Source organism: Odontesthes bonariensis, chromosome 9 (assembly GCF_027942865.1).
Source record: "Odontesthes bonariensis isolate fOdoBon6 chromosome 9, fOdoBon6.hap1, whole genome shotgun sequence".
NCBI lineage: Eukaryota > Metazoa > Chordata > Actinopteri > Atheriniformes > Atherinopsidae > Odontesthes > Odontesthes bonariensis.
In genome coordinates this window covers 12,894,322-12,920,031 of record NC_134514.1, presented here as the reverse complement: position 1 = coordinate 12,920,031, position 25,710 = coordinate 12,894,322, and the positions used below count along the sequence as shown (strand labels likewise).

General features: G+C 39.7%; 1 protein-coding gene across 1 annotated transcript; it reads right to left on the bottom strand.

Annotated features, from left to right (window-relative positions):
* Window positions 1–2,867: 2,867 nt before the first annotated feature.
* rpa1 (replication protein A1) lies at window positions 2,868–25,507 on the bottom strand. The gene is made up of 17 exons (XM_075474355.1): window positions 25,379–25,507; window positions 24,953–25,000; window positions 24,529–24,607; window positions 22,903–23,011; window positions 22,678–22,766; window positions 22,499–22,573; window positions 21,233–21,347; window positions 20,415–20,517; window positions 20,208–20,276; window positions 19,698–19,890; window positions 18,137–18,273; window positions 17,102–17,250; window positions 11,292–11,421; window positions 6,731–6,907; window positions 5,998–6,105; window positions 5,628–5,714; window positions 2,868–3,597 (listed from the first exon to the last, which is right to left on the bottom strand). The coding sequence occupies exons 1-17, from the start codon at window positions 25,406–25,408 to the stop codon at window positions 3,493–3,495; spliced, it is 1,803 nt and encodes a 600-aa protein (XP_075330470.1). The 5' UTR covers window positions 25,409–25,507; the 3' UTR covers window positions 2,868–3,492.
* Window positions 25,508–25,710: the final 203 nt, after the last annotated feature.

Genomic DNA, 25,710 nt, shown 5'->3' with positions numbered 1-25,710 from the left:
AACATACACAGCTTCTTTCCATTCATTTCAGCAGTACCTCTGGGGTGCTCCCCCTGCCTATTCGTCACCTTGGTGTCAGGGCCACGGCGTCTCTACACTCAGCACAGCCTCAGGTCCAAACAAGAAGCTCTGGCAATAAAACTTAAGAGGCAGCAGACAAGCCAAAGATAAGGCACTGCTTCCTGTCACTGACACGAACAGTTCTTAATGATTTGCGGATATGCTCCTTAAAGAGGATCCTGCAGGCTGTAAATATAGTACCAGTATCAAAATAATTCAAGCTAGACTGGTGACCATTTTTCCTGGACTTGTTAGACTGTAAGGCAGCGGCAATACCAGACTCACACCCCTGCGCAGCATGAAATTTACTGTTTTGTTGGCATTTCTGTCTCAGTAACATAATCCCCTAATGCTGTTAAATAAGTGCTTCTATACACGCACACTTGCGTAGAAAACACTGGAAACAGCTGGCAGAGCTTTCCTCAAAAACCACCATGTCCTAACAGTTAAAAAGTGTTGCACACACCATGTGTTAATGTTCAACGCACTGGGTTTTAAGGCCTTGAATTTCTATCAGCTGAGATTCATTCACGGTTTCAGTTTCTGTCTCCAACAGAAAGGAAGTTTAATTTTAAACATTTGAAATAGAAAACAGTGTCATTATGTAAAGCATAACGTTTCACCACGCGGCATCTGATCTCAAAAAGACGGTGAAGATCAACTCTTCTGCAGAGAAATACAACTTGCCTTAGGCGCTCCATCTTATTGGCAGAAATAAATGTATGTCCTTCTTTATGACAGACATGCAAACTTATATTTCCCTGTGCTGAGAGAGAAAATGTCAAACCAATAAACATGTCATCTAAAACAAATGAGCATACCAATGCAGGAATCAATGTGCAGTTCACATGCAGTGACAGGCATAATTAAGGGGGAACGAGCACGCTCTCTACACAGATTCACAGTGCCGCCTGCTATGCAAGTCTTTTGAGTGCTCTGGCTTAGCAAAAGTAGTGGTGTTAAGATATTCTCCTGCTTTATGGTACCTTATATACCAGTGTATAAGTGTAGAAGTGTGCATCATTTCAGTAAAATTATTCTAATAACAGAACATTCTTAAGGTCCAACACAGGGGAACAGCACAGAAAATCTTGTTGGTAGGATTAGCCTCCTGTTGTAAAAAACAACAGTGGTGCTACAATCCAATCAGGTTTCAGGTATATCAGGCAGTCGGACCACATGACCATGTCGACTGGATTTTCCTCTCCTGTGCAAAGAACTTTTTAGTTGATTAAAAGTTTTGAAAATCCATCAACACAAGATGCCCCTGAGCTTTAGTGGGAGGGGCCCATTTTTCAACACATCCTCAGCTCTGAAAAAGCTTCTACACAATATTTTTTTATTCAATATTCAATTAAAAAAAAAAGAGAAATTAAAAGTACAGCACAGCTTTGTAGTTTGCAGAGTACTGTTACAATTTGCACAAGATAAATCCATAGCATCTTCCACTTCAAGGTCACGCGCCTCTCCATTAATATAAATAGTTCAAGAAACAACTATGAGAGGATTTGGAAATTGTGCTTCAATTTCTGATCAGTAGGGAGAGCAAGTCATTTTTTGATGAGCAGTAAAAACACCCTATTGTGTCACATTTTCTTGATCAGGTTTAAAATAGTATTTTAAAACATGAGATATGCGTTGGGTAATGTGTGACCATAAAGGAATGTGTGGCCCAAACAGCTACGTGTCAAACATGCTGTGCACTGAGATGGGATGCGAGCCAACTCATGGCCCCAGCAGAGCTCCACCTCAATTATAATCCCTTTTGTTTTGTTTTTTTTCGACCATGTTGTTTCACAATTTCAGTGGTCATGATTTTCCAGACTCTTGAGGAACAAATTAATTCAGACCAGTCAGCCAGTCTCAAGATAACAAGCACAAAATCCATTTTAAACACGTTACAATGAACATTTTAGCAGAACCGTGTAATTAGATTAATGGAAAATTAGGAACAGATCTGGTAATTGTCAAGCCACTAGACATTAGTTGTTGCTTGAACAATTGTTTCTGTGATTCATAAAGAAATCTGACAGAAAAAAAAATATATATGAATATACATAACTGGACCCGTTTCTCAGGAGAACCTGTTAAAGTGACCCTTGCACAAGTACAAACCTTTTATCCTATCTGTGGTTCACGCATCACTGAAGAAGACATCTCAGTTCAGCTGGCTAAAAGAGCCACCATGTCCCATCAGGCCTCCTCTACTGCTAAATGACTAGAAGTCTGAAGCAAGACTGAACTGAAACATTACTGGCTAGCTTTGAAACCATCCGACTTTTGCTTCACAATATGTATAGAGACATTGCTTAAAAGAAGATAAACAGTCCACAGAGATGTAGGACAGCGATGGTGCAGGTAAACTCAAAACGATATCGCCAAGTGTGGCTGGCAAAAGTAAAACTTAGCATTTCAGGACAGGTCTAATCTATCTAAGCACACTGCAGGCAACAGATGCAGCGCTCAGCAGAAACAAGATGTTATCAGAAGAAAAATGGGAAGGTGCTGCCTCACTGATGTTCTGCTTTAATACAACACGAAAGTCAACTTGGCAGGGAATCTGTTGCACATCTAGCTAACCCTGAGGAGATGGAGGGCATTTTTCGCCTGCCCTTGAATAAATGTTCCGGGCATTTTGCACCTCCTAACACAAGCAGATGTTTGCTTTTATAAGCAGTCTAAGATATTGGGAAGTTTGCACATAAACTAAGAAATCATTCATATAAATGCAGTTTTGAAAACGTGCAAAGTATTCATCATAAAACAGACAATAGCTTGATAACAAACGTTTTTATTTTTACAGTGGATCATCACACACAAAAGAAAAGACTACAAGATTCACAAAAGAGGAAAGGCAAAGACACTTAGTCTACTTATATATAATACAACGCATTTCCCATTTGGTTTGCACTGTGCATGTGCGTAAATTTGCAAGTATGTGAGAGATGAAGCCAAAAAAAAAAAAAAATAAAGAGTGGGAGAGTAAACGTTCTTATCAGGGACGTGCAGGTCCAGCACAGACATTTTTAGAGTGCGTTAGAGGGTGAAGAGTGCTCGCAACTATGCTGGTCTTCTGCTTAAAAGGCAGCCACCTCCCCCACAAGACCAGAGCATATGCACAAAATACTGGCCGACTTAAGACACACGGTGAGGATTTCTATTATGGCTTACTGACCCCACTCTCTACTCTGCTTTCTCAAGTAACAAAAAGAAAAGAGGAACACGGTTTTGCGTTCAATAAAGAAAACTCAACTATCAGCCCATCAGACATTATTTCATAAAGAAAGCAGTCATTTCAGCACTCAATCAGCCAAAGTGAAATAAGGAACTAAAGAACACATGCTTCATAGGAAAAAACTAATACATTTAGATCTTTTTGTTGGCTGCACAAGAAATAAAGATGACTAACAGAAGCACAACCCTTACAAGTTCTTACTGGACAGCCAGTTTCCTTATGTTCATGATCAGCCTCTTGCTGTAGTCTTTATGGTCGACAGGCTTCACTTCCATCACTGTGGCCTTAATCCTGGATTCATCCTGCAAGAGAAAAAAATAAAAAAAAATCATTTTTGTATCATCCGTTTACCTTTATTCACTTCCACATTCAAGAGTCACCGGACAAGACACACTTCCCCCTGTTCAATACTGGTGTGAATGGATAAGGTGAACGCACGAGTCAATAAAGAGCCAGTGAGGTTGTGATATTACCCCAATGCTGAAACTGTATTCTACAATATACAAACCAAAGAAATAAAATGCTTGAGCTTTTTATTACTGAGTATTATGAAATATTCATATGCAGTTTGTTATCAATCTTTCATTCTCCCATATGAGACAATTCAAGTATCTGAACAGTGTTGCCATTTAGCCTCTAAAAGCTAGCGCCACCTCCACAGCTGTCTAGACACAGGGAGGTCATTTCTCTCAGGCCCATTCAAGCCTGCATTTAAACAGGTTACACTCAATTTATCTCCATTAACTCTCTGCTGCTGAAGTGGGTGTGACGCAACCCATCTTCCTTTGGACTGGCACAAAAAAAATGCAACTTGGAGATATAATCCAAGCACGACCAACCACCACAGAGACAAGTGTTCAGTCATATTTCATCACTGAAAGAGTGAAATCCATCAGATATGATGATATTCAAATGGAACATATATACACTTCTGAGTTTATGGATACTAAACTGATTCAAACTGGAAAATAAAGAGGTGCACAGCGCTCAACTAAAAACACATCCACTCAACCTTTGGACCAGTGTTGTACAGGCCTTTATATCCAATAGATGGAGATATTGGCAGCCATTCTAAATCAAACCAAATATTGGTAAAAAAATAATATCTATCCATATCTAATCATCAACAACTTTAAATAGATATGCATAAGCTGAGCACTTGGTAAGAAAGGCATCAGTGCTAAGAACAACAGGTATCGGGCCCACTTCACTACTTAATACTTTCACCCTCACGGATTAAACTGCAGATTTAAAAAAAAAAACAAACTCATGATTCACGATGGTCACATCAAGCAGGAAGTATCAAACACAAAAATATTATGTGAGCCATGTAACGGTTGGCTTTAAAATCATATCCAAAAATCTGTGTTTAAGACTGGAACTGCAGAACTGGGGAGATAATATGATTAAAAGTTTAATAACTTTTCCATCTACATTGTGTTTTTGATACAGAAATCAGCTCAATTTAACAAACTCAACCTTCTCAAATGAGCACATGGCCTGAGTGTACAATCGTACTCCTCACTTCATGAACATCATTCTATCAAAAAGATGAGTACACGTTCTGATAAAGCTCATCAGAAGGGACACGTCATAATTTAAGTGGCGATGTGATAGACGATGGATGCTGGTCCTCAACTGTTCAGGACTTTCTTTGACCCACATCAAGTCTTTCTAACACTGTACACATGGCAACATGTGAGTGTATTGCACAAAAGCTGGCCTGTAGAGTTGAAAGGAAAAAAAAAAAGCTGAAAGAGGGGCTGCAGGTGTCTCTGTAGAAGGAATATGGGGAGTGGGGACAGAGGCCAGAACATGCTTGTAGCAGTGCCATTGGCAGTTAGGATGCCGAGCTGACTGTGATAGACACAGTGGCCTCTTCTGTGTGTTGGAGGCGGATGCTGCCTTTGGCTTGGCTCCAGACTTCCTGCTCAAAGTCCCAGCCCAATCAATTCTTTTATGTGCTTCCCTCAAAACAAACCTCTATCTGTGAGGCCTACAGGAAAAAGTGACCGAAGCTAAGCTGCGTACACATCACTCACAAAGCAACTGAAAAAATGAGCAGAGCTTTGTGAGAAGTGGATCTGACGAGGAAATTAAAGACTGGTCGTTTTCCTAATGAATGGGAAAATTGTCAAAGGGGGGAAACACAGATGGAACATGTATATATTTTTTTCCTTACAGAAAAAAAAGATGTTCAAGGGATTTGAAGCAGCCCGATTTTTATTATTTTTTAAATGATATTACTATGATCCATCAGATGAGCATCAGGCAGTGACAAACGTATGTATATTTGCATTTCATCAGGCTAATCCCCGACTATTTTACTTACGTTGTACGTTTCCAGCTTCACTCTGCTGCGGAAGACAAACGTGTTGAAGTTCGCTTGTTGGAAGATTTCATCGAAGGCAGATTCATTCTGAATTCAAATGTAAGAATAACATTTTTTATTTTTTTAAAAATTAAAAAAAAATAAAAAAAATAAAAAATAAATAAATAAATAAATCAAACTTGTTCTTCTACACTCGTGCAAAATAACATGTCTGGCCACTGGATAGTAAAAACAATTCTTCTAATTCATTTGCATTTGTTTATTCGAGTACATGTGTGTGCATATTTGGCAACAACATAGCTGGAGGTTTAGCTCCTGCCTTGGTCACTCTTCCTGAGACAACTACTATATTCTTGAAGGAGAGTCTCACCGAGTCCTTGAGCTGCCCCAGGTAAGCTGCATTCTGGCCCAGGATGGCCTCTGCACTCTCCTGGAAGCAAGTTACCCACTGGTTGTCCCCGTAATCTGCAATGTTGGCCTGATAAACACAGGGGGTAAGGGGAAAAGTAAATAGCAAGCCAAAGAGTTGTGAAGTGTTGATGAATAAACTGTATGATACAGCTTTAACAAAGCACTAATCATTTAATATTATATATTATAACAGTTAGTGGTCCGTTTATATCCTGCCGGTGAGCCTGGCAAAACACGCCGTCGCTGCACACATCACATGTAAACATACACAGATTAGAAGCAAACTCACAGATTATGCTACACATGTCACCTGGTGAGCGGTAAAAAACAAAAAACAAAGGCTGCTTATTTTGTTCCTGTGGCTCAGTTGCTGACTACGTCTTTTGTCATTAAAAAATATATATAAATAAATAAAAATGGTCGCATACAAGCTGAAGAAAAATGGTTTGGATTTTTGTCCATCCTTGCGCTTTCTTTGAAATGATGGTAATGTATGGAGAGCTGCAAGACTTAACCCAACAAAAAGTGATGCCTGAGGAGATAAATCAACTCAGGTGGAAGCACAAAAACAGGCATTTAAAATGTGTGCATTGGCATAGATGCTGGTGTGTAATGTGAATATAAGTGCACATTCAGAAAGAAAAAATAAATAAATAAAGGTAGAGGCTTTAGACCAGTGCTGAGTCACTTACTGAGAGGATGAGGCGGTACTTGAAGTTGGGGAACTCTTTATCACACTTCTCACAGCGGTACATGCCATTCTGCTGGTCAACCACTTTTTTGTTGCAGTCCTGGCTTGGGCACGCTTGATAAAGGCAATTCTCCTTGCGCAGATATACTATGGTAGCTATGCAGGTGTAGTAGTCTGCCTAAAAAAGGAGAAGTAGCCCAAAATCCATATAAGAAAAGGTCAGTGTCAAAAATTTTTTTATTTTTATCAGATGCAGTCTTCCTGCTCTTAAGACCTTTGGTTGTCTGCTTAAAATTTACATTAAAGATAACATTTCAGGAGAATCTCGCAGCATTTGAGCATAATCAGGAAGAAACATTCAAACAGCAGACACACAGATTAAACTACCTAAAGGAATTAACAGAGATAAATGCAAGCGTGTGAAGGTGAAGCAAACTTTAAAAGCCTGATGTATGTTAGCAGCCACCAGGATGCATTACAGAAACTAGTAGAATTAATCTATTTTAGAGACACAAAGACCAATGATGTTTTTACACCAAAATCAATCAAACACTGCCGTTACACACAGAAGCCTCGTTGTTGCATGGACAAGTGCTTGTGCATTTTATGAAAATGTCGAAGCAAGAACACTCTTGAAATGCCTCAATTCACAGACATGTGAACAGCTGACTGATGCATTTTGAAAAAGCATACCTTGCAGAAACATTTACCCTCTGCAATAACACCAACAAGCTGATACAGGGTCCTGCATCAAGCAGTATGCAGTGGAAACACACTCTTCACGCCCAAACTGAAGCACAGTTTGGAAAGATGTCAAACAGACAGCCACAGCAATGTCACGGAAAACAATGTCTCGTTTTACAGACGCAAGCTTGTAAAGGATTGGCGTGCAGGACATCCACGTTTCCGTTGACACCTTGAGTGCAATCTCAGTTAGAAAAGATTCCCCTCAGTTCATTTTTGGGTAAAAAAGGTGTTTGAAGTGTTAATTGCTTCTTTCAGAATAATCATTTTAAGAAACAAGCAATGTAATTGAGGTAGTTTATTATTTTTGACAGAGCTATAGACATCAGCTCCACACAGCAGGACTGAGCTGCCAGCAGTCTTGCAGAGACTAAAAATCAATCTGGTCTCTTCTCGTACACAACATGTGGTCAAAGCCAGATGTTCTGGCCAGTAAGTAAGTTGTACACACTCATACAGCCCCGACTCAGCGCCCTTGATGAAAATCAGTGTGTGTACATTAGTGTCCATTCACATCAGTGTCATAGCAAGCCAATAAAAACCTGTGACTAATGCAGAATCAATTTGACATGAAAACTATTTACACTCAAGACATATGTTAGGGGAGGGGGGTGTCCATCACTGTCTGTAGTACCAATATTGTAATTTCAGGTGTAAATAAAAAAAAAAAAATAAAAAAATAAAAAAAAACTGTAATGAATTACATTTTACCCTTTGTGGCTATTTGTGAACAGCTTTTTAAGTTTACAAGGTCGAGATGAAAGCACCATGAAATGTAGCAAGTTTTGATGTAGAAAGTGATGTAGATTTCAGAATCAATGTCGTAGCCACGGGTGAGCTGGCACACCCAAAGAGGCAGCTGGCACACCCAAAAAATTGCCGTCAGACGATGCATTGCGACACCTGCACCTGGCAACCTGGCGTAGCGTTATTTCTGATGAAATAATAAATGCGTTCAAGGCCAAGCCACGCCGTCTTGCCCTTTAAATTGAGAGCTGCGCAGTGCACACAAGTAAGCAGCAATATCGTTGTGTCCTTTACTCTGCTGCTAAGACCAATAGCTGTGTTCAGATGGTTAAATAGCTTTGTTGATCATGCGTAATGTGGATACGTTATGGCTCTGTGAGACTGCATGAGTACACGCATGAGTGTTATATTTCACTATGTTCATCTCATTGGGCACACAATGTCTGTGTTGTGTTTTTGCTGTGTTTTTTTTTTTAAAAACAAAGTGTGCTTTTAGTATTACTTTGTTATTGATTTATTTGAGAGCACGTCACGTGTGAATGTTTAGACCTGCTGTGAACTACTGTTGACTATTACTGATGAGAACGCACACAACGTGTGGATATGTTTTGGGTTAATGTTGTATTCGAGAAATACATTCTTTTGAATGTTTGTGGAGGTGTAACTCTGTTTAAAATATAATTTGAACCCAGGTCACCTACACGAAAGGTGGCAATCTTATCACTACACTATCCAGTCCCGGTGCCGACCGCGGCACTGATACATGACATGTATTCGATTTGTCCAAATAGGACAACTCAGTGTAATTTTTGGATGAATAAAAAGCTCTCAAGTGGTAAATGACGGCAAAAGAATAAGCAACAATCCTTCTTCAACACACCTGCTGGCTAAACTACTTAATGATCATTTTGATTTACGAAAAAAAACAATCCAGATGTCAACCTCCAGTCTTTTCATGAGGTCTAATCAAGTAAATGCCTCTAATTAGAGTGTAATTGACCAATGGGAGGAGGAGAAGAGGGCTTGTTTCTTGTCTCTGTCAAAGGCTCTTACAAAAGCAGTGTCAAGCCAACAAGAGGAAGGTGACCACATATTGTCAGAAAGGGCAGAGGAGCAATGTGGAGACTTGAAGTTGTGACAAAGTCTTTATGACACAAACAATTAATTGCAACAAACTTTGGTTGGTGGGTTCTTTTGAAGCCTGACCCCATGCCCCTGTGTTTGGAAAGTTTGAAGACAGCTTCATCTAAGCTCCCGTGTCAGTATCCAGCCTAGTCCCATCCCATGCTGAGGAGGAGCAAGTGCCTTCAAATCACATGGATAAAACTAAGAATTTCAGGATTTGTAAAAGTGTGATTTACAAACTACTTAAGCAGTGATGCAGGCCTCCAAACAACATAACAGCTTAAAGTCACACAAGTTATTAATCCCCTAAAAACTGGCGCGCTCCTCAAAATTTCAAATTTCAAAAGGTTTTGCCAAAGAAAAAGCTCTTGTAGATTCAAATGGCTCCAGTATGACTCTAAACCTTTTCTTCATCCAGTGAATGAAGATACAAAATAATAATAACACAACCCACCCACATCCCCAAGCTAGTCAATGCCTTTTTAGTGGGACCCACATGGATTTCCCTTTGACACCCCGCAGTTACACAGTATAGCAACACTACTCCCCTAAAGAGCAGCTTTCCAAAGAGGGACAGCACTGAGCTTTGAAAGAACAGCTTAGGGGGGGCTAAAAAAGCACAAGGTGTTCCCCTGACCTCTAAATAATCCAGTTATCAATCTGATAGCATCCATGGGAAGCAAGCCCAATACACAAAGATCCTCCCCACAACTGACAGGGGCCAAAGGATCTTTTGCTGAGGTCATGGTACAAGACACTGCAGGACACCTCCAGATGTTCTTTGACGACGCCTAAACTGGTCAGAGCTCTTTTGGCAGGATGAGGAGAGCACGCTCTACATCAGGTAGGTGTCATAATGTTATGGCTGATCGCATGTATGGACCTATCAGCCATTTCTTTTTTAATCAGAGGGTGACTTTAAGTGCACTGAAACAAAAAAGAAAAGAAGAAAAGGATCTCGGGCCATATGATACAACACCAACGTCAAAATACTCGTTCAACAAACACATTCACAACTTAACTAAAGTTTAAAGAGAATTCTTCCAATAGTTTAATCGAGGTACTCTCGTTCCAGCCTTTTCCTTTTACTAGAAATAGGAGACTTTGAAGTATTTTCAAGATTCCCACCTTCACTGGCTTTAACTGGTCTTTTACAGCAAGTGCAAAAGTGTTCTTGTGCCCCATCATAATTGCTTGCATCATTAACTGTCCATGTCTTGATGGAATGTCTTTATACTGTGATGATTCCTAATGTGCAGTGGGTGTTAAATTATGTTAAATTACACAAGTTAAGATCTCTGCACAGGTCACATCATCTGCTCCAGATAATTTTTACACTTCTGTGAGCACCATTTCCTTTAACAGCATAAATGAAAAAAGGAGGGAATTAAAGAAAACATATTACTTTACTTATCAGAGGGCCATCATTTCATTATAGGGAGCAAAGAATAGAGCCCAGGCAATCTTCATAATCAATACCAGAGATAAATGTGACTTTCACCAAGAACATATACCTGGACTCTGTGGGGACACCCACAATGCAGAGGGATTAATGAGCTGTGGGAGATAAAAGAATGTTGGTGGGTGCACATTTTAAGCGCACACACACACAACTAATGGTGCAGTTATTTTATGATTTATTGATTATAAAGATTAATCATACTGAAAGTAAGGTAAAAAAAAATAACCTTTTCATAGCAGAGCTGGTGACAAAACTAGAGAGTAGAATACTACACTGACCTGCAGTGTGTGGTTTGGATTAAAATAAATAAATAAATAAAAACCGCTCGGCTGTGAGCCCTTTCATATTTGTTATTTGGGATTCAGCAGCGGTCTTTAAACATGTCCTTGAATATCTTCAATATCATTCTTGAATAACAATATATGTGGGGTTACCATATTGGTAGTGTTTGAGTGTGTCAAGACAAAGCTGTGCATGTGTGTACCTTGTCTCCGTGTCCCAGATGCTCGGTTTTAACGTCAGACAGAGTCTTCCAGTTGGTGTTTCCTCCCCCACTGCCACCTTTCATCTCCGACAGGGACTGTCCATCCATAGCGTGGCCTTCTTGGTCATACCTGCATAAAATAAAGTCAATATCAGAGACTGCCAATTTGACCAGTTACAAAAACGTTGGTTGTTCTTTTCGTTCATTTATTTAGCACATAAATGTTCAGTAACTTAGAAATGAGCATCATATTGCTTAAATTTGCCCAACTAAGCCAAAGCATTGGGTATAATGCCGTAAAGGACCAGAACAATAAAAAAAAATCCTCGTATTTTAGGAGTAGGGAACTTTTTTTCGCCTTTTGTCTTTGGAAAGGACTTGAAATGACAGACCGTCATTTCATTATCTAAATAGCTCAAGTGTAACATGACTAATCCATCGACCTACCCCTTCAGCTTCTTAATGTAAAAGGCAAACCACAGCCATTTGCCAATGCATTTGTGAAACATTTGATTAAATATTGACAATATACTCAACAGTTTTCAGTCCATAAAGAAATCTCCCCAAATGGCATTGCTTGATGTGTATTTTAAGATTTTTTTTATGTTCTTCTGGAGCTATAGAGAGCATAGATACATGCATTTTTGCCACATACAGTTATGGAAAAATGCCCTGACGAGAGGTAGTAATGACGTAAACTGAGAATTGCTCACAACTGAACCTTGTTAAAGCCATAAAAAGTCAACATTCGTTTTCACGATGATACACCAATGAAAACACTGATCTGACTTTCATCAAGATTATCCAATATCTCCACTTCACACAATAGACTAACTTAGCGACTGGAGCATGCTCCGTTTCAACAACCAGAACAAATGCATTCGGCACAAAAGTCTATTGTACATAATGGCTTTTATCAAACCACACACTGTCCACTTAGGAGGGAGAAAAATAAATTAAAAAAAAAAAAAAACGTCTTGTCCCCAGCAGAAAATATGTTTGTTTTTCAGAGATAGCTCATCTGAGAGAATTGAAGCCCAAGAGTCTTGTGAAATGTATCAACAGCAGAAGGACAGATGAGCTGGCCGGGGCTGTTGCAGTGATATCAAAAACCCATTTTCGACCAATGTTCTCAGTAACTTGGGAAAGACAAAGTGAAGAAGAGGAAAACCAAGGCAGGAGAGAAAAATGGGTGCAGGTTTAATGTAAATGTTGAGGAAAAATAAATAAATCAGGGCTTACTAATCTGCCACAAGGCAGAGTGCCACACAATGGGGAGGTCGCATTGTAAATATGGGAACAGCATGCCTTGCTTGGAGGCATGACTAATTGAAAATATCCCCACATTAACAATTCAGACTGTGGCCTGAGCAACACAAAGGCTTGCTGATTTCCCACTTCTGCTGACAAATGTGAGCAATTCTTTTCAGTGGCACCAATTTCCTCACCAGTATACCTGCATCCATATGCTCTAATTGCACCTGGGTACAAAGGTATTTCATAACGTGGATGCCTTTTTCTACCATGATTTAACATCTCAGAAGACAGAAAAATATATGATGATCGGTGATCCAAAATGTATAATTATTTAAGGTGTTACGTACATGGCTGCTATTCACATGCAATACGACATATCCAAAAAGCATCTAAAATGCTCAACGAGACTGAATATGGAAACATACAGACACTCAAGGGCAAGCAAGATGGAAATTAGATGAAAAATTGTGAAAGCGGAGAAGAGAGGAGTTAGCGTTCATTTTTTGGTAGAAAATGTGCAAGAGTCAACTGAAAGAGGACAGATTCCAGCTTAGAGTGGAGTGGTGTTAGTGAGAAATACTACCTGAAGATTGGAGGTCTGCATGTGTATGACACAGGCATGTCAAATGTCAGTGTGTCACTGAGCAAGGACAGTACAAGAGAGAAGACATTTCTGAGGATGAGGCATGAAGGGATGAAGGGAAAACTCTCAGTAAGCAGTGTTCTCAGCTCCAGGCTACAACTCGAATGCCTGAGCTGAGAGTGACAAACACACCACAAACACGATTAGTCCATGTTGTGCGTGACATGTTGTTAGCCGCTTCATCTGTAGTGAATGACGTGATGTCAGAAGCAAGACTTGCTGCAATTTGCAATAATGATAATTCAAAAAGACAAAAAAGGGCAACCACAACATATCAATGTGTAGGTCCCTCTCCTGTAACCAAAACAGCTCTTAGAGAGGTGTCATGCACCTAGATTTTAGCAGCAGGTCAAAGACTACTTGATTATGGCCCAAATCATATTACTGATTCTCCACTGCAAGCTATGCTGGCAAAGCGAAGCAGGTGACCCAGAATTCTACCCAGCAATGTGAGACGTCACTCCACTTGTGAATGAAAAGCGAGAATGTTGACGCCTGAAGCACGTGCATCTGAATCCAGTCACCACCAAATTATGCCTAACCAGAACATTAAATTACACCTTGAACCCTAATCCGGACCACCAAAATGACATTCTGCCTCATTGGGACCCAGCTTCGGTCCTCATAAGTGCAACTGTTCCATACAAGGTCAGTAATAAAACCAGGATGAGGTAAAACACACAAAATCAAAGAGTGGACATTCACAGAAAATCCAGAGGTTTACAAATGTTTATGCTTTAGAAACGCAACTGCTGTGAGAGAATTAGTAACGCTTTTTCTTTCCCGTTTATGCATTTCTGTCTGATAATTCCCCACAGTCATACTGAATGAAACAGCAACTGAATTTTTCAAACTAACTGCGACAAGGGTGGGGGGGGGGGGGTGGGGGGGAGTGTGTCCTGCTTCACAAAAAACTACTCAGAAACTGCTCAAGGAACCCAAATGTGATGAAGTGGCCTTCGAATGCCCCAGGTCCCAATCAGACTGCATATCTGCAGGATTTGCCCAACCAATGAAGGCTCCACACCACAATCTACAGCATCCACAGGCTCGACTGCCAACGTCCCAATGCCAGACACCACGGGACACCTCTGGAGGTCCGATGATTATGACCCAATGGGTAAGAGCCATTTTACTGGCACTGGCTTTGAAAGTCCCATTAAATTAATCGGCTTACTATAATTTTTATCATCAATTTGCGAATGATTTAATCAGTTAATGACTGGACACAAAATCATCTGAAAATAGCGAAATGTCCTTTACAAATTGTCCAGAACAGAACCTACAGCATTCAAAATTATTATTTTTCTCCAACCAAGAGACTAAAGCACAAATATGTGGTTTACCGTCACACACAGAAATCAGATCCACACATTAACTTAAATAATAGTAAATAGCAGTGAAAGTATCTTGTATCAAAAAGTACAAATTAAAAAAAACTAAGAGGTTTAATGTTTTGTCAATTAAGTGAGCTGGATTCAGCAGAATACCGATTAAATTAAAGCTTTTCTCTCAGTCACAGCTAAAGATATACTTTGATAGCGGTGACGGAAAGCTTCCTTTGAGTACTCATCAATGGAAGAATTCTTCACCGTAGTCAAATAGCGTTTCAAATCATTCAGTGGGACTTTTACTGATGAAAGTCACCTAATAACTCCGTAATTTAGCTGGTAATTATTCTCTTTGCTCCTTTGTTGAAATCAATACGCCACTGTGTAATATTTGGGTAAAACAGTCATGTAATAGGTTTGTTTGCTTTTGGACTGACATAATTACTGCCCTAACTATGTGCTGTGTCTGAAGTGGAATCCCTCGAGTCATAAAAAGCAAGAGAAAATGTCAGCTGGTACTTGTGACTGAATAAGATAATATTGAGTGTCTGGACAGCATCAAGGATTGAGAACAAACCTGACAAAGACTAAAAAGAAGGGATTGTCCTGTCTGACAGTATGGAAAAAGGCAGCACAACCATCCACAAATGTGCTGTTGCCACCTAATGGACAACTGCATCTGCAGTTCGATTAACCCATAGACTTCATGCAGTTAACAGCTTTTGTGAAATTCATCTCAGAAAGATGTGAAAGACATACATTTGTGTACCCCAAATGAACCAAAGGCCAAGATTATTTATACACAGCACTACATTGTTATTAAAGAATATTAGAGACTTATTAGATATTAGATTTTCTTTCCTGCAAGATTAATTGCTGAGGCATTAAAAGGCTACTACTCAGCTTTTCATAGGAGCATGCTCGCAAGAGCTGAGCAGCACCACAAATACTTAGCTCTAGTGTGAGACGACAGCCCACCAAGGATAGACTATTCATTTCAGGGAGTCCCAAAGGTCTGCACCAAAACACAATCAAATTAAAAGGCCTCTGCAGGAGTAAAGCAGTGATGTTTCAGCAGCCACGGCTGTGCAGTTGGGTTCCTTTTCTATCCAACTTTTCTATCTAATATTCATATTATATACACATGTGTGTGTGTGTATATATATACACACATACATATACACACACACACACACACACACACACACAGACAACAAAAAAGGGCATTCTCTATCCTGTCCACCACTGTGCTACAGCCCTCAGACACGCTACATCTTGTTTTGGCCTCGACTCGCACACAGACCGACTTGAATTGAGAGTAATGAGTCAGGTCTAGCCTCCGATCTATGGCTTTTAAACTGTTCATTAGTGGATGCCTGCAACCCGGCAGGAACCCACTGCCCATAGAGGACCCACATGGCACAACCCCTCTTCTGCAGTGGAGTAAACCAACATAAAGATTTAAGGTTCATTATCTCTGGCTGTCCAAGTGAGAAGTGACTCCAAGTAGAAAACAACTGTCTGTCATTAACCACAGAGAACACAATGAGTGAATAAAGTCTGTGCAACAGGGACTTAATGGTGTGCAGGTAGATGAAAGCATGAGACTCTGGGTCTTAATTTAGCATTTTCCTATCTCTAAGAGAATTAAAAAGAATTGATAAGAAGGAAAAAAGAAAGAATGAATAGGATGCCTTCTCACAAAGAGACATTTGCCTTCATGTCAGAGGGGAGTGGTCGGACACAGCTTGCTGGAGGTAAATCTATAAAGAGGGCCGATGGACCATGTGTCGCAGTGCTGTAATAAGGTTAAGTGACAGCCCCCTCACCCGACCCATGAGAGGAGCACTTCATCTATCTATTTATCGATCACTATTATCTATCGAGGAGCAACCAACACATGAGGCCAAAAAGAACATAAGAGCTTCATTCTTACACAGCAAGAACATACAAAAGAAAAACCTTAAGGAATCATCCCATAACTCTTTGGCTGTATTACTCTTCATGCAACTAGCCTGAAATGCATAAATAATGCATGTACACGAACAACTAGTCTCTTTTTCAAGACTCTTGCATCTTCGCCAGTTTCTACATAATCCTATGTGTTCAAGTGAAGACAAAACAGCACGACCCACACTGGGGGAAAAGAAATGCTACAATCAACATAATCACACTGGAATGACTCTGGATTTAATTTCAGTTGGAAAGACGATTAGGAGTAAAAAAAACACGCATTTCCACAGATTAAATATGATTTCCATTTATATGTAAGGCTTCTCTAAAGCACCCCCTACATTGTAGCTAATGGGGAAGGCTAATCTTCATCATGAGAATCAGAGCATGCACTCCCAATTTAGGCAGTGGAAGCCTGCCGTACAAACCCTATGAGCTCTCACGATTTCAACAGCACTACCTGCATAGAATAAGCTAAACTCAAGTGGGTGAAAAAATAAAATAAAATTAGAAAATAAGAAAAGCCTCTTTTATGCCATGTTAAACACCACTATATTAAGCACTTTGTACAAGAAGGCTACAATATATGAGCAATTTTCCAGACTGTATTGTCAATGCTCACTTACCACCCTCGGAGCTTATATGCCTCGGGGATATCCGGGTTGATCATCAGGGTGCTGCCGAAGGACGCAGAAAGCGACCGGCCTCCAAAGTCGGAGAGCTTTGCACCCTTAATGGCTACAATGGGCTGTCCAGAGCCATCAAACTTTTCTGCCTGCAAAAACACAAAGAAACAAAAATGGCATTAAAACTACACTTGTTTATTTCATCTCTTCTTTCGCAGATTAAGATCAACCATCTACAGCAAAGCACTTGATCACATTTGCCATTTATCTATGGAGGGGAAAAAAACAAAAAGAAGATGGTTATTTTTTTCTCCAAAAAGTAATCTAAGAAACTTTTGATACTTTTTACTTTCATAAGCAGGTGAGAAGAAACTAGGATGGAGAAGGGAGGGTGAAGTGTGAAGCCTTCATACATAAGGGACGATATCTCAACACTTTGCCATTTGGTATTGCCATTGTTCTTCAGAAACTATACATCTTGTGATATTTTATCAAGTCCCATTGGAAATGGGGTACTGTCAAACCAACAAAAAGGGAACACGGCGCTCCTTTTAGAAGGAAGGAAAATGATGGTGAACCCATCACAGTCCCCCAGAGCCAGAAGTAATAAAATAAAAAAAAATAATGAAATCTACTGAGGGATTTCAGTTACTTCATCACATAGTGACAGGATATTGCGCACTTTGCATTTAGCTCTCCAGTTGTTGAAGTGTGACAACCAAATGCAGACGACAACAACCTTTTTAATCCGGCTGATATAATTCTCACAAGAAAACTGAAGATAGGAAGACTAAATGCATCATTTGCTGCACTCTACTGTATCAAAGCAAACTCACATCATAGTGCTCACCTTGAATGTGTGCTCTACCCTTAATCTGGCATCAGTCGTTAAATGGAAATGACCCAGGTAAAAGATAATAAATCAAATAAAAGGGCAAGTCTAGTGAGTTTAAGCTTCACGGTATTAACTAAATATCCATAAAAAGCTCCAGACACAATCCCGCTGCTCCATTAGACACTTCAGTCTTTACTCACTTCCTCTCCCCACAGCGTGACAGTCACCAGCTTCCCAGACATGTCCATCAGATTTAGCGTTCTCTTAGTTACTTCACGGTTGGCCTTGGTAGTGAAGCGGGTCACTTCGTCTACAGTCTTGCACACTCCAATAACATCTGTAATGATAAACAAATCCTTGTTACGCACAGCAGTCGACACCGGATTTATTAACCTGTCCAGAACCACACTGATCCTCCATTTACAGACTTGCTGCAGGTATCTGGATGGTGTCATATCCTGTTTTTAAAAAAGAAAAATAATTGTTTGGTTTCCTCATCATGTAAAGCTCTCCCAGAAAAAAATAAATGATCAAATTTATGCTTTTAATTTCAATTGCACACATTCACAAACACAGTTTTATCCTTTTTGAAAACACGTGATTCTCGGTTACTGGCTAGTGTACCAGGCTCTTAAACCCTTAGGGATTGGAAGCTGTAAATGGACTTTGTGCAGCATATGCAGTCTCAGACTGCTCATGTTGGCTAATGCAAACACAAGATGTGCAAGAGCAGCATCATCAAATCCCTAATTTTTTCAGGTCAATCCCCACTCAATGGAGACTTGATTGCATTTAACATTAAACAAAGAAAGAAATTATGTTGACTGGTAAACAGGAGAGGAATTACTCAAACAGCAGCTGTCTTCATTTAAAGAATTACAAGATCACACCTTACTATCATCTAATTTAACAAGTGACAGCAGATTCTTGTTTTCTCATTAGCTCTGCCATAGGGTGTAAAGTCTATCTGCAATGCAGGCCATTACAGTCATTAGTATAATAATACAACTTTTCTCTCTGCTTGTGCACTGCAATTATCTCAACCTCCCAGCATATCCAACTCAAGCCTTTGCAACAAACCATGCACATAGTTTTTAATAGCTTAGTATTTGATACTTGGGAAGCTGAGCTGAGCATTGGTTAGGTGGTTTGTGCTTTTTGCAACACAGTGTGTAAGGTAATTAAACCATGTTTGGGCTTCACAGCATCAAACAAATACCACGTGCACTTCCACATTAGGAATTATGGAAGACAGAATGAAAGGATTCCTGTGCTTTGGAGCACAGAACATTATGAAGGGCAAATAAGTCATCAATACACTGGCCTGTGTTTTGCAACAGCACAGACCCCTGCTTGCTGAGTGAGATGCCGCATGTGTGAGCATGACGGCAGCATGATCCACACACACAACTACCAGTTCATGAATTACAAAAGCTGTGCTCAAGGAATGTATACTATGTGGAAGAATTATGAAGTATGGATTTAGAATTTGCTTTTCTTAATTCTCCAACCGACAACGCTGGATCTCACAGGTGTTACGATTACTCCCTAAAGATCCCTTCTGCTCTGAGAGCCTGCTGTAAACTCATTCGCAGCAAAAACCACTCCACACACACAAAAGGGGAAATTGTGTGTCCGGTCTCTGTATCACCGCAGCCTCAGCAGTGTCAAGTAAAACTGTGCCAAGCAATGGTAAAACACCAGTACACAAGAAACTTCTGATGAAGGTTCAGAAATGCCTGGAGCAGATCAGTTCCTTACCAATAATGGCATCTTTCTCTCTGTTCTCCAAATCGCCGATAGAGACAAAATCGCACTGCACCACAGGAACATCGCAGCTGTCCTCACAGGGGATGATGCTGGACTCTCCATTGAGTGTCATCTCATAATCATTCTTTACTGAGGTGTACTGCTTGTTGGCGATCTTCAGAGAGCCCCTAGAGATGTAGTAGACCTGGCTCAAACAGATGGATGAAGCACAGGTTAATCAGAGATCCACGGGGCATTTTACATGACTGAATAGTGCAAACTATATAGGACTTCAGACAATAAATAAATCAACAAAGGTTGGCAGATGATCATAAGCTGCTTATTGTACGGGTATGTTGCAGCCAGATGACTCATTTAAAGTCTCTGTGGTTTTAACTCACAAAGTACTGGCAGCTGTTGATGGAAGAGTGTGCCGCCAAATCGGTCTTAAACAACACGTTGAAACACAGTTTTGGCAGGTAATTAGAACAAACTGAATTAGTATCTGGAGAAAAATCTCACCTTGCCAGCCTCAATCAGAGTGTAGAACTTGTCTACCTCTTGGTTGAAACCAGTCACTCGGATCTCTCCCTATAATTAAAAGCAAAATTAGGTTACTACTAAAAGGCTGGCCAGAGAAAATACAAGATTTCAAATACAAGAGATGTTTGGGTTTGATTTGTGAAAACAAAACAAAAAAGAATAGATAAATAGTTGGACTGCACTTACACTCTCATCTATAATCTCCATTGAGAAGAGTTTGCCATCCCCCCGACTGTTGCTCCAAGTGCGAATGCCACTCTTGTTGGTTATACGGGCACGGATCGTCCACCTGTTGGATGGTGACAGGTCAGTGCTCGATGTTTATAGAAGAACGCCAAGTCCATAAATGCATGTTAATAAGCCATTCATTAACTAACTCGTGCCTTTAATAGTCTGCCCCCTGGTGGTCATTCAGAATGTTTAGAGACAAACCTAAACCTGCATTGTTTACTTGATTCTTCTGTATAAGGCCTTTGCATAAGAAACATTTTGATAAACAATTAGGATTGAAAAGCACAGGTTTAGCTAAAAACATTAACCCTGCACAGGCATATGTCATCATTAGTGATGTTATCAGTAACACCTGTGTTTTTGGCAATTTACTTTTAGATTAGATGGATGGATAGATGGATTGATAATTTATTCATCCCCAGGGTGAATTTCACAATTTATTTAAATAGAAAGTCCTCTGCTGTTAAAATCTGCAAGATGATATAAAGTCTCATCATTGTTGGAAACAAATGTCAATTCTACTTCAACTGCAGTCATTTACCAGCAGAGCCTTACTAATACTACACTCTTGGGGTTGGAAAAAGTATTATTATATTAAATATAATATAACTGAAACTTGAAGTACTTGCTTATGTAATTTATAGAAATCCTTTTTGTTTCAAGACTACATCTTATACTTGTGGTAATCCATTTATTTTCACTTTTTTGTGCACAGTAATCTATTGATAATAAGAGACTCTTGACATTTCCCAGTGCTCGAGAAATGCACTCACTTGGATTGGTAGGGGTTGAGGCTGGCAATGGGCACAACTTTGGAGGTGCCCCCTGGAGTAATGGGCGTAGCAGATGGTGCCTTCCTCCCAAAGTCTTTGTTGAAACCTCTGTTCCCTGTTAGAGGAACGAAACGAAAAAATAAATGATCCAAGAGCAATGATGGAGAAAAGTCATAAGAGAGGCACATATATTATTCATCAGAAGCAAATTACCAAAATCCAATTTCTTTGGATTGCAACTGCTTGATCACAGTAATTATCTCACTTCGCAACAGAAGTTTCTTCAAAAAAATTTTTTTTTTTAAAAAAACAACTATCAACTGAGTAAATGTACCACTGCTGACTTGAGAGACTGGAGAAACTTGAACAGGAGACAAAACTGTTGTCAGTCAAACGCACTGGAGATGTGTGATCCAGCATTTTGGTGAGAAAAATGATTCACGTCTCACAGAATGAGGGCAGAGTGTGAAATTCTATAACAAACTGGAGCTGCTCTTCCCCTAGAGAGTGGCGCTGCCTGACTTTGAAATTTTCCGTTTGAACAAGGACTGCACATTTGATTTGTGTGCATCTCACGCGGAGGATTAGAGTTCAAAGTGTCCACTTAAGTCTTGCCACTTTGCCAACCACTGCACTTCTGGTAATTAAGCCCCCAGATCAAGCGGCACACACAGAGAAATGAACAATGACTGTTATGATGAGGAGGATGGTTGCCATAACCTCAATTCCCACGTTGCAGATTAGGGGGATGAATACCTGCTATGACACACACAAGCAGACAGCAAAACCTCTCTGACAGCTGGATTGCAAATCTTTCCCGGTGCAAGTTATCTGCAACACTGTGATCCTCCACTCATCTCTGACATGAATACCTGACAGTTTAAAAAATGAAACGATTTATTCAATGAGCTACACCACACTCTCCTGACAAACAGGTGTCTTACATAGGCAGAGAAGGCTCTGCAGCAAACCTGGTGCATAGCTGTTCATGACACCAAGCACCGAATACTGCCCAAATTTCTGGTTTGGGAGAATTTCAAGAGTCAAAACAAACAAAAACTCTTGACAAAGGCTTGAGGAAGCTAAAAATGTATTCCTTTTTTAAATTCCTATTTCTTTAAAGGGGGCAATCAAAATTATTTGTGTCCTGTGAAGCTGTGGGTCACCTAAATTACGACCAGCAACAGAAAAATGCTGCCATCTGGAGGTCATTTATCAACTACATAGAATTATTTCTCACAATATGGGAACAAAGCTTACACTTACCTTCATTTTTATTTTGTTGCTGCAGAGGAGGTCTGTTTTCAGGGACCGGAGCTGGCTGTGGGCCTTTGCTCTGCCCTGCGAGGAGCACTTCATATTAGCCCGTTGTGACTCATAGTGTGCGACTACATTTAATTTCGACAACTGCTGAACTATCAATGATGAGCCTTTTGAAATCTTACCCTCAGTATAAGGTGTAGGGTCTCCTATTCTACCAGCAACTTCTTCAGCAGGTTTGATGACATCAATTTCCAAAATGATTACCACTCGCCTGCAATGAAACGGAACACAGCCCAATAACTTTTGTGTTCATTCACATGTAGCTTTCCAAAGATGGCTCCAAATATGTAAACATGCATCTCCAAAAAAGGTCTTCAAAGTAAAGAAATGTCTGAAACACTCCATACCTCCCATCCTTCAGTATATTGGTCACATGCCTCTTGAGAATGCAGACGCAGTTTGGGACCAGTTTGTTTTCTTCAGCCATGCAGTTCAGCTGGGTAGAGAGCATGAACGCTGCAAATGTGCACAGAAAAATGTGAGAAATCAAGAATAAAAACAAAAAACAGTTTGCTGAATATTAGGTCTCTCTTTTCCAAGTTTCTGCCAGTCAGTGACTTGATTAATGATCAGCATACTGATTTATCTTGTCCAACAGACAACTTGCTGCAACAGGACCACAGGCCAATGAGGAGGATTGGTGGCTAAATTTAAAGTTAAAAGAAAAAACTATTTAAAGAATCAATTTCTTGATCGTTTTCTTCGGTACCGTATTCTAATACAACAGAAGGCACATACCTAAACTTTACTCCTACACAGGCTGATGATCCTGTTGATACAGCTTCAATATGCACAACCACTGAGCAATGTTACCCCTCTGACAAAGAAAGAAATCAGTCATAAGAGGCAGGTTTCTTGGTTTGATTCAAAGCTGCCTTCAAGAAGGCTGGAAAGAAAATCATTCTAATTAGTCTAGAAACAGTTAAATAATTTCATTAGATCCTTGCCACTACTGTTGCTGATATATCATCAAGAACAGCAGCTTTAAAAGCATCAATAGAACCTCATTAATGTTTAGACTCCTTTTGAGCCGCCAAGCTCTCCGAGCTGACATCCATAGCCTCAACTTATCTAATAACTTGTATTTTAGACCCTATCCCAGCCAGACTCTTCAAAGGGCTTTTCCCAATTAACAATTCCATATTGGATATCAGCATTTTATCTTTGTCGACAAGCTATGTAAAATAAGCTTTTAACGTTGCTGTAATCAAACTTTTGCTTTAAGAAAATCTACTCTTGATACAGGACTGTTGGCTAATTACAGACATACATCCAATTGACCTTTTGTACAACACGTTCTTATGGAGAAAAAAAAAAAATTTTCTGCAGTCCAGCTTTTTGATAAGTTGGATCATTGAACTGTATCTCTAAAGTATCTCGAGGTGACTGTTGTGAAATGGCTCCTTATAAATGAGACTGGAAATAATTCAAATTCAGATAAGGGGAGAGAAGGTTCTGTCAGGCGATGGTTTCCCTTAAAATATACTGTTTTAAACCCTTAACCTATCCAAGATTAAATGACAAATAAAAACACTAAAGACAATAAAAACCTGCAATTTCCTCACATTTATCATTCAGTTTAAATGTCGATCACATTGATCTTTACAAAAAAAGTAAATAAACACTATGTTTAATGATTTTAGTCTTTGACTCCTTAGTGTTCTTTACATGATGAGCCATATTAACCCATTCACACTGATGAAATCAGAGGAAATAGTCTGATAAGTGGACAACCCACTTCACTTCATCTCCGTCATACTGCCGTCCACCTGACGTTTTGGCAATCGAGTCAATATTGTTTAATAAATTAAAAATATATACACACACACACTCTTGCACAACATTTATGCAAGACCTTTGTATAGGAAACCATGTTAAAATATCAGGTTTATTAATGAACATGTACATTGAACATTTTAGCAGCACACTCATGGTAAATATGTAAAACACAAGGAGAAAGGAGAAAAACTTACAGGACAAAGTGTGCCGTCCATCACTCATCATCACCCGAAACCGAGATGGCCCATTTCCTCCATCAATCTTGCGAATGTTCTATAATGTGACGTACAATTGACAGTGTTCAATATATTCAGAAATGAAGAGGTCTTATTGTTTGTACAACTGCATCCTGTGAAAGCATCAGTTAAATCCAGACATTTCCCAAAGTCAGTGGCTTGACCCAAGTCATTAATTAGTGAGCTTTTGAGGTTATTTACTATATCTACATTTAAGCTGAACTGAACAAACTATTAGCTATAAAACTAAATGTTTTTCTACCAGTAATGACTTAACATGTTTAGTAAAATGCCGTTTAGGGGACTTTTACACATTAGAGAGTAAAAATTTAGTTAAGTTAAACAAAGAAAGGTGTATCACTTTTCTGTCAACGTTACTCACCACTAACTGAAGCGCTGCGTCGTTGACACCGGTGCCATTTGCAAGTGCCTGTAAATACAAACATTTGAGTTAATTTAAGGAAGAAATAGTTCACACATTTATTTTTAAAATGGAAACGATTTTCCCAAAGCTAACTTGCTCCTATGTAGTCTGTGTAGACACCAACATCGATCCTGGACAATGATATTGTCAGCAACAGAAATCTTAAAAATGGCTAAAATTGCGTTAAGCTAGGGTTGACTAACGGTTGTGTTTTGGGTGTTTGTGGATGAAAAAATAAAAACACTAGAACAAATGTCTTCTTGCTGGCTGGCCCGGCTAAAATAAAAGACGGGTAATGCCCACAGTAATATCAAATGTCAGCATGTTTTAGTTTAAAAAATCACGTTTCAGCTTCGTAGTTTTTGGTACAAAAATAAACCTTACCTCTATCGCGCCCTCTGAGAGTTTCGTCATGGCTCCGAAAAAGCAGTTAAGCTACAAAAATCACAATTTGCTGAAATATCTGCAAGACAAACAAGCACATACGACTACCGAAGACAGTGTGAGTTGTGTGGCGCCAAAGGTTGTAACAACGCTCGCGCCAAGTGTTGAATGTGCTGCGAATTTCCGTTTCCGTTCACAGATCTGACGTCAGTTTACAATCTGTGGCACCGTATGGCACCAACGTCGTGCGCACAATGAAACTGACCGGAGATCAGTCGCTTGTTTCTAAGCGCCAAATCACAAGTGACGTCAAGCGCATCCACGATGCGTTC